The following is a 9,817-nucleotide window of genomic DNA, read 5'->3' as shown; positions in this document are numbered from 1 at the left end:
TACCACACGAAGACTTCACAATCTGGTACGAGAAGAGGTCTTATAGAGCTGACGCAGCAAAAAATTTGGGATGAAAGGTTAGAGAAGAGAAAAGTTTTTGAAGCTGAGAGAAAGATCTCCTGTACCAACGAGAGCTCAATCTGTACGAGAAAAGAGAGTTTAGAGAGCTGACGCAGAAAAATTTGGGATGAGGAAAAACCCCTGCAATGCCCCAACTCAACACTCTCCAGTCCGAGATACATAGCGCCCCTCCGGTCACGAGCACGACGCTCTCCAGTCGAGCACGGCGCCCTCCGGTCCGAGCACGACGCTCTCCAGTCGAGCACCGGCGCCTCCGTCCGAGGCATGACACTCTCCACAGGACTGAGCAGCGCATGCCTCCGGACGAGCATAGACACTCTCCGACTGAGCATATGCCTGTCCAAATCCAACTGCGACACCCTCCAGTCCGAGACACAACACTCTCAGTCTGTGCATTAATGCCCTCCCAGTCCGAGCATAACGCTCTTCAGATGGCCACAAGCCCTCCAGACGAGCACAACACTCTTCAGTTCGAGCATAATGCCCTCGGTCCGAGATAACGCTTTCGAGACTGAGCAATGCCCTTCGACGAGCACAACACTCTTCAGTCCGAGCATAAACACTCTTAAGACCAGCAAATGCCCTCCAGACCAAGTCTCAACCACTTCCAGACTGAGCGCGATGCCTCCGGCCGAGCAATGGACCACTCGTTCCAGACTGAGCGCGCATGCCCTCCGGGTCCGAGCACGACACATCTCCAGTCGAGCACAGCCCCTCCTGTGTAAGATGCGTCGATCTCCAGGTCAAAGACTCTATGCACTCGCTTGTACATGACCGCAGGCCGACTAACAACGCCTCAAGCCAGTCGCAAGACACCCTCCGGTCTGGTGTACAGACGAGTTCCTGTCTGACTACGACGCTCTCCAGTCTGGAGCACGACGCCCTACCAGTCTAGTTTATACGTCCTCAGGGCGGAATTGCGGGACACCGCTCAAGTGTGAACCAGTATGTACTCCACTTAACAACCCACCGGGCACCAGATACAAATGTTGGTTGCCCCTGTAAGAGGAGCGAAAACACAAAACGAGTTTCAACCAGATAAAAAATGAGAAGGAGTTCAGAAGAGCGGACGGGAGTTTAGGAGGCAGAGCTCAGGGAGCAGGCGGGACTCAGGAGCAGCAGGGGGGCTCAGGACGGTCAGGGGACTAGGGGAGAGCAGGAGGAGTCAGAAGACCAGCGGGAAGTCGGCGGAGCAAGGTTGATTGAGCAGTATAAAAGATGTTAGAGGAGGAGAAGAAGTAGAGAAGCACGAGAAGTTAGAGAGAGAAGTTAGGAGAGAGAAGAAGGAGGAAGGTCGCCTGGAGGAAATAACACAAGCGTCAGAGTCAGGGTCAGAGTCAGACGAGGAGCCAAAAGCAAATTTCTTTACGAGAATTCTCGAGTCCAAACTTATAGATGGCAGCCTCAATCAACACAGCTGCCCAACTTAACACCTGGGGACTCCTGATAGAGCAAAAGGTGAGCAAAGTATTACGACCATTATTGATCGAGTCTTTTAAACTGAGCTGAAATTCGAGATCTGAGAAAGGATTTCACACGTCAGCCAAAAGAAAATATGGTCACTTGTTACTTCGTGCTGGGACAATGGTGCCAACAGTGCGTGGCTCGATGCAGTGAAGCTCGCAACTGGGTAGCATTTCCAGGGACTCACGTGTGGGACAGAGGTATAGGCACATGCCAAAATCAGTCCTACACCCTCTGGAAAGCGGATGATTGATAGCGGTAAGAGATAGATTCCCTTTAAACGGGACTTGGAGCCTGAGAAAAAGAAATGGACTGATATGGGAAAAGGTATCCAATTTTGAGAGAAAGGCTCTGGTGGAAATGCTTCTACAGCCCCCAGTTCAATCGTAACAATCCAAACCAATTACCATGATCCTGAAGCAGTCCACGTTCCACGACCAAATGTGGCCTGGACTTTACAAAGGCAGCTCCAGAAAAGCATGCCAGTGCACTTGCATGGTATATGGCAAGGGGAAAGAAAGCCCCTGTAAAATGAGCTAATTAGCAGACTTCAGGAGCTTGAATTATTTATAAGCGCTACAGAAGTTAAGCTTTATACTTCAGCCATTGTCCAAATGGGAAAAAAAAATAGTGAAAGTTAGACAAAGTGGAGGAAACACAAAGTGATATTATTGACAAATTGGCTAATGTGCCTGATGTAGATGAATCCACGGTGGTACCAGATGATGGAAACCAGGATTTCCACGATCGCCTATTGAGAGAGCTAAAAAAAACATGAGTTCCTCTCGGACCTGTATCATCGAAAATCTCAACCATAAAAAGAGACGTCCTCGTTCAAGCAAATGACAACGATAAGAACACCTCGTATTCAAGCAAATGACAACAATAAGACCATGCATTTTGTTTTGTTGTATTTCCTCTGTAATCATGGGGAGGATATGAAGAAGTGGTATAATTCATCCACTTCTGCACTTCAGGCACGAGTGAAAGAATTACAAGGTGAAACAACTACCAAGGTGAACTCTTCCAAGAAGGGGAGAGTTCCAGTTGCTGCAAGTCAACGAGGTAAACAATAGAGGGGCCCTGCCCCCAGCCAGGGGGGGGAAAGGGACAACAGAGTATACTGGACTGTGTGGATTAAGTGGCCTGGCAACATCTCAACCACAGAAATATAAAGCCCTTGGTGGACACTGGTGCACAATGCACCCTAATGCCCTCAAGTCACCAAAGGACACAACCAATTTTATCCATGGAGTGACGTGGGGGTTCCCAAGAATTGACTATGTTGAGCCGAAATAAGCCTCACTGGTAAAAACTGGCGAATGCACCCTATTGTGACTGGTCCAGAGGCTCCATGTTATACTGGGAATCGATTACCTTAGGATGGGATATTTCAAGGATCCCAAGGGGTATCGATGGGCCTTTGGATAGCTGCTGTAAAACACAAAATGGTGTTAAGCAGCTGTCAACTTACGGTCTGTCAGATGATCCTTCTGCTGTGGGTTGTCCAGGTAAAAGACCAAGAGGTACCCAATTGCCACCAAAGTGGTTCACAGACGGCAGTACCGCACCAATAGGGACTCATTGCTCCCCATTCAAAAAGCTAATTCGCCAATTAGAAAATCAGGGATGATTAGCAAAACGCACTCGCCTTTAACAGCCCCATATGGCCAGTGCGTAAAACCAGTGGGGAATGGAGGCTGACGGTAGATTACCGTGGCCTGAATGAAGTCACACCTCCATTAAGTGCTGCTGTACCAGACATGCTAGAACTCCAGTATGAATTGGAGTCAAAGAAGCTAGGTGGTATTGCCACCATTGATATTGCTAATGCCTTCTTTTCCATCCCATTGGCTGCAAAATGTAGGCCACAGTTTGCTTTTACCTGGAGAGGGATTCAGTATACCTGGAACCGTTTACCCCAGGGGTGAAAGCAGAGCCCTGTCATTTGCAATGGATTGATCCAGACTGTCTTGGAACTGAGGTGAAGCTCCTGAGCACCTGCAGTATATTGATGACATTGTGGTGTGGGGCCACTACAGCAGCAGAGGTTTCCAAGAAAGGGAAACAATAATTCAAATTCTTTTGAAAGCTGGTTTTGCCATTAAGCGCAGCAAGGTGAAGGGGCCTGCCCAGGAAATCCAGTTCTTAGGCATAAAATGGCAAGATGGACGTCGTCACATCCCAGCAGATGTGATTGACAAAATCACTGCATGTCTCCGCCCACAAATAAAACAGAGACCCAATCTTTTCTGGAGTAGTGGGCTTTTGGAGAATGCATGTCCCAAACTACAGCCACATAGTGAGCCCTCTCTATCAGGTAACACGGAAGAAGAATAATTTCTCATGGGGTCCTGAGCAGCAGCAGGCTTTTTGAGCAGATAAAACAAAAATAGCCCGTGCCGTGGCCTTGGGGCCAGTACGGACGGGACAGGATGTGAAGAACATCCTCTACACTGCTGCTGGAGAGAAAGGTCCCACCTGGAGTTTGTGGCAAAGAGCCTCAGGAGAGACCCGAGGCCGACCCCTAGGATTTTGGAGTCGAGCATATAAAGGGTCTGAGGAGCGCTACACTCCAACTGAGAAGGAGATCTTAGCCGTGTATGAGGGGGTTCGGGCTGCTTCTGAAGTAGTTGGGACAGAGGTTCAGCTTCTTCTAGCACCTCGCTTGCCAGTAATAAACTGGATGTTTAAAGGACAGGTTCCCTCCACCCATCATGCTACTGATGCCACTTGGAGTAAGTGGATTTCATTAATTACTCAACGAGGTCGAATGGGAAAAATCAGCCGTCCTGGAATTCTAGAAGTGATCATGGACTGGCCTGAGAGTAAAAAAATTGAAAAACCACCTACAGAAGAGTATCACGTGCTAAAGAGGCACCACCATACAATGAGCTACCAGAAACGAAAAGAAGAAATTTGCCCTATTCACAGATGGATCATGTCGTATTGTAGGGAAGCATCGCAGATGGAAAGCTGCTGTATGGAGCCCCACACGACAAGTTGCAGAGGCCACTGAAGGTAAAGGAGAATCAAGTCAATTTGCAGAGGTAAAGGCTGTTCAGCTGGCTTTAGATGTGGCTGAACGGGAGAGGTGGCCAATGCTTCATCTTTATACTGATTCATGGATGGTGGCAAATGCCTTATGGGGGTGGTTTGCAACAGTGGGAAAATGATAATTGGCAACGAAAGGGTAAACCTGTTTGGGCTGCTGAACTGTGGAAAGACATTGCTGCCCGAATAAGGAACATTGCTGTAAAGGTGCGCCATGTAGATGCTCATGTACCTAAAAGCAAGGCTACTGAAGAACATAAAAATAACCATCAGGTTGATCGAGCTGCCAAAATTGAGGTGGCTCAAATAGACTTGGACTGGCAGAACAAGGTGAATTATTCCTAGCTCGGTGGGCCACGAGACTTCAGGTCATCAAGGAAGGATGCAACATATAAGTGGGCCAGAGACCGAGGGGTGGACTTAACTATGGACGCTATTGATCAAGTTATTCATGATTGTGAAAACATGCGCCATAATTAAAACAAGCCAAGAGGATGAAACCTATTGGGGGGAAGGGCGATGGCAAAAGTATAAATATGGAGAGGCATTGGCAGGTTGATTATATCACCTTGCCACGATCTCGCAATGGTAAGCGTTATGTACTCACCATGGTGGAGGCAACCACTGGGTGGCTCGAAACATACGCAGTACCCCATGCTACCGCCCGAAACACCATATTAGGGTTGGAAAAGCAAATCCTGTGGCGGCATGGCACTCCGGAAAGAATTGAATCAGATAATGGGACCCATTTTAAAAATTCCCTTGTAACCACTTGGGCCAAAAATCATGGCATTGAGTGGATTTACCATATTCCCTATCATGCACCAGCTTCTGGTAAGATTGAACGATTCAATGGGTTATTGAAAACTATGTTGAAAGCAATGGTGGCGGAACGTATAAAATTGGGAGAACCATTATGCAGAAGCCACCTGGTTGGTCAACACTCGAGGATCTAGTAATCGTAATGGTCCTAACCAATCCAGCTCCCTACGTACCGTGGAGGGAGATAAGGTTCCTGTAGTACACATAAAGAGTGTGTTGGGAAAAACAGTTTGGGTCCTTCCAGCGTCTGGAAAGGGCAAACCTCTCCGGGGTACTGTCTTTGCCCAGGGACCTGGGTGCACATGGTGGGTGATGGACAAAAATGGGAATGTTCAATGTGTACCACAAGGGAATTTGATGTTGGGGGAGTGCAGCCAATGATTTTCTTGTAGATATATAGGTAGAGGCTCAGAAAATATTTCAATTAGGTACAGAATAGTTCAATTAGGTATAGGACTTAAGATAGAGTGGATCAATGTTAAGGAAACACTTTTCTCTATATACCTTAATTAGGCATTCTGTAAGCAAGTTTTCCATCTGGACTCTATATCCTGCACTGGCCATGCATGTGTAGAGCACACATGGAAAGAAGTATAAATCAAAAGGAAAATCTGCTGCTGTGGTGGCTGGGAAAGGATGAGTGCACCTTGATGTGGGACGCCCTACCAGCGCTGCCTTTCCCTCTACCGCTGACATGTTTTCCTTTTTCTGGCAGTTTTGCCATTTCTTCAAAATTAATAAATAGTAAATTAGGTTATAGAGTTTTGTTCTCAACTTAGGGATTTGTATGGAATAAATATAGATTGTTGAAAAAAATAAGGTTGCTGATTATTCACAATTATACATATGAGTGTGTATGTATGTATAAATATAATGTAATGATGTAGAATAAGGGGTGGAATGTCATGGTTTAATAATTTTGTAATTTTTGCTATCAGTATTCCACATCATAACATCATATAAAGCATGAATAATTTTACTGAATCTGCAACTTATCAGAAGAAGACTACATCTCCCAGGAACAACACGATGGGTCACGGGACCTGGACTCTATATTAACTCTGTCGCAGAACAGACTGACGTCTTTCGAGTTCTGGCGTTCAGGGAGTGTGTGGGAGCCTTCAGCCGTTCGCCTAGATTCACAGTAGGCCTCTCGGTTACGGGACTCATTCTCTCTCCTATTTTGCTTGATTCGTTAGCTCAATTTTCAATTATATTGTATTATATTGTGTTATCCTGTATTTCGATATAGTATTTAGTAAATAAGTGTGCCTCCTTAGATCGTTGCCGCGTTTTTTTTTCCTAATTAACTTTTTCTTTTGCGGCCTAGGGCCCCTCCGGGGCCCACGGCCCCCTGTCACGGACGCAGGTGGATTTTTAGTTCAAACCGTGACACTCATTAGAGCTCTTTGGTGACAAAAAGCTGAAAAACTACAATGCAAAACATCATTGTGATGCTGAGCAAATTCCAATAGAAAAAGGATAGAAGCAGAAGTAGAGAAACACTTGATCACTGCAAGCATTTAGGTGCAGGGGAATCCTGCTTTATCTGGGAAGAGGCAACACGATTCCCTGAATAAACATTCACAGACAAGTCCAGCAGCTACTTCAATACAATAAAGTATTCTGATTTCATTGGTGGTTTTGGCAAAGGGTGAATGATACAGTGCTAAATGCTAACTAAATGAATACGAAGAAGCAGCCTGCCATCTTGGGTTTCCTACATTCAGTATCTCATTTTTCAGACTGGGAGCAGTTTTGGACTCCTGACTGAATGCCAAAAAGGCTTCCAAAGAAAGCCTTCAAACATACACTTTTTTTCCAAGCCAGTCAGAGTTGGGGGAACGCAGATGAGAGTCCAGAAAGATTCTTATTCCTGTTTTCTGGCTGCCTTGTAAGAGGTCCTACTACTACCGTGTGGATGGTACACATACACAGATGGTACACATTTACAGAGGCTCGTACTTAATTCTGGAGGTACATGGGACTCGGCCAGCTTTTCTTCTGCTGCTTGCCAGGAGACAGGTGGAAAAGCAGAGGGAGGAGAAGGTGCCCTGTGCCTCCCTTGGAGGAGGGAGAGCAAACAGCATGGCTGAGTCCTTCCCACGGAGCACGGCTCTGGCAGCGAATCGCGGATGCTGCTACGTTTTTCCCCGCCAGCGACAAGAGGAGCTCTCCGGTCCCAGTCTGTATAGGAGAGGGGCGCGCATTGCACTAGCGCTGGAGATGATACCACCTGTCGGCCCCGCGGAAGCCACCCACCGCCCGGACAGCCGGCGGAACGCCACTTCCCCGGCTCGCACTGCCATCCAACTTCGTCGGGCTCCGGGTCCCGCTTCTTCCAGCGGCGCGGCATCACGGCCGCCTCCCCACTCCGAGGGTGCCGCAGCCGGGCCCGCCCGGCCCCGAGGCGGAGCCGCGTGCGCTACGGGCAGCCGCTTCAGGACCAGATCTGGACAGCGCCCCGCCGCCAGACCCCGCCTTCCCGCAGCCGCTCACCGCCCATTGGCTGGAGAGTCGCCGCGGAGCCGGGGCTGCCCGCGATTGGCCCGAGCCGTCCGCCACTCAGCGGGGCGGTGTGAGGGAGGTGCCGGCTCGATCCCGGCTGGAGGCTCCGAGAAGCGCCCGTTTGTTTTGTAAGCCGGCGTGTCGCGCTTCCTGTGGCAGCGCCTCATTGGCGGCCCGAGAGAAGCGGGCGACTTCTCATTGGAGGGCCGGCGCTGCCACTCACGTGCCCACCCGAGGGGGCGGTCCTTAAGCCGAGGGGCGGGCCGTGCAGGCGGGGGCGCGGCCAAGGCGGGTCCGAGGCTCAGAGTGGGCCGGGGTGTGGCGCGAGGAGGCGGGGCCTCACGGCGAAAGGAGGCGGGGCTGGAGGCGGGGGCGGGGCGAGGCCAGGGGAGCCTCGCAAGCGGAGATTGCCCTTGTGTCTCGAGCCGGGTAGCGGCTGGGAGCGGAGCAGCTTCGCCGCAGCACCCGCCGGCAGCGGGACGAGACGGGACGGGACAAGCGAGCGGAGCGGAGCAGAGCGAAGGGCAGGCGCGGTGCTGGGGGCGAGCGGAGCCACCGGGGGCAGCCGGCACCGCTCCGCGGGGGGGAACCTGCTCGGCAGCGGCGGAGAGCGCCGCTCCCCCCCTCCTCCCTCCCCAATCCACCCCCGCGACCCTGGTCCTCCTCCTCCTCCTCCTCACCCCACTGGATACAGCGAGGGAGACACTGCGGCGGAGGCGGCGGCGGCGGCTCCTGCGGGGGGAAGGAAGCGCCCGGAGAGCGGAGCGGCGAGAGGCTGCGGATCTGCGTGCCTGGCGCCCACCCAGCCCGAGGGGAGCCCCCAGCATGCGGCTGAAGCCCGGCGCGCTCCTGCGCTTCTACAGCCTCTGCGGGATCCTCATACAAGGTACCGTCTCCCTCCTCCTCCGCGGGAGGGACCCGAGGGTGGGGGGGGATCGCCGCGGCCCCGCTGCCCACTCGCCCCGCTCCTGACCCCGCTCCCCTCGCGTCCCCCCGGCCCGGCGCTCGCCTCCCGGCCCCCGCCGCTCTCTCCAGCCCCGCTATTAACCCTTCTCGCCCCGCCGCTTCTTCCCCGCTCCCCGCGTGCTCCTGAAGTGCGAGCGCGGCGGCGGCGGCGGCGGGCGGCATCCCGGGGAGGTGCGGGCCGCGGGCACGGCTCGCGCGGGGGAAGGGATGGACGTATGGAGGGATGGACGTATGGAGCCCATACGTGAGGCGCTGCCGAAGTGAGCCGGCATCTCCCCGACGCCCCGCTGCCAGCGACGAGTTCACCGACTCGGTGTATTCCGCGTCCCTCCTCTTTCCCCCCGCACCGCACCGCACCGCACCGCGCCGCTGCTCTTAATGAATACGTTCCTTCCAAGTGACACGGAACAGCCGCGGCGGAGGGGGACCCGCCGAGAAGCGCCGCTCGCAGCCCTCCCCGGTTGCGGGGGAAGGCGGGCAGCCCCCTCTCCCCCCACCCCGCGGGGCGGGGCGGCGTGCGGGCGGGGGGCGGTAGCGGTCGGGAGCGCGGGGGTCGGAGGAGGCGGCAGCGGCCGCGGCGCCGCAGCCCGGCGGCCTCTGGCGGGTGTGAGCGGGGTCAGCGAGCCGGCGGGCGGGAGGGGGACGGGGGCGACCTGCCTCCCCGCGGGGGGCTCCGGGGGAAGCGGGGAAGAGAAGTGACCTTGCGGGGATTTTCTCTCCCCTCGTCTCCGTCACGCCGCGCCGTGTCAAGTTCAATAAATTTCACGTTTCCCTCGGCTGCGTCATGTGTCGGGCGGGCTCCGGGGGGTTGTGAAGCTCGGCGCCCGCAGCGGACCGCGAGGCAGCGTCGCCTCACGGGGAAGTTGGCGGTGCGGGAGAGAGGAGGGGACGGGGCAGCGCGCCGGGCGGCTGTCAGAGGGGC

At 53.0% G+C, this 9,817-nt stretch overlaps 1 protein-coding gene across 3 annotated transcripts in view; it reads left to right on the top strand.

Annotated features, from left to right (window-relative positions):
* Window positions 1–8,645: 8,645 nt before the first annotated feature.
* CADM2 (cell adhesion molecule 2) overlaps window positions 8,646–9,817 on the top strand; it is a 592,503-nt gene continuing 591,331 nt past the window's right edge. For 2 of the 3 annotated variants that reach the window (XM_015880063.2, XM_015880073.2), the window contains exon 1: window positions 8,646–8,815. In XM_015880063.2, coding sequence (XP_015735549.1) covers window positions 8,755–8,815 — 61 coding nt within the window. In that variant the 5' untranslated portion in view covers window positions 8,646–8,754. The remainder of the gene's footprint in view (window positions 8,816–9,817) is intronic. The other variant, XM_015880082.1, reaches the window with a different exon arrangement.

This window comes from Coturnix japonica, chromosome 1 (assembly GCF_001577835.2).
Source record: "Coturnix japonica isolate 7356 chromosome 1, Coturnix japonica 2.1, whole genome shotgun sequence".
In the NCBI taxonomy this organism is placed as follows: domain Eukaryota; kingdom Metazoa; phylum Chordata; class Aves; order Galliformes; family Phasianidae; genus Coturnix; species Coturnix japonica.
The sequence above is the reverse complement of the archived record's forward strand: the minus strand, read 5'-3'. Positions and strand labels throughout refer to the sequence as shown.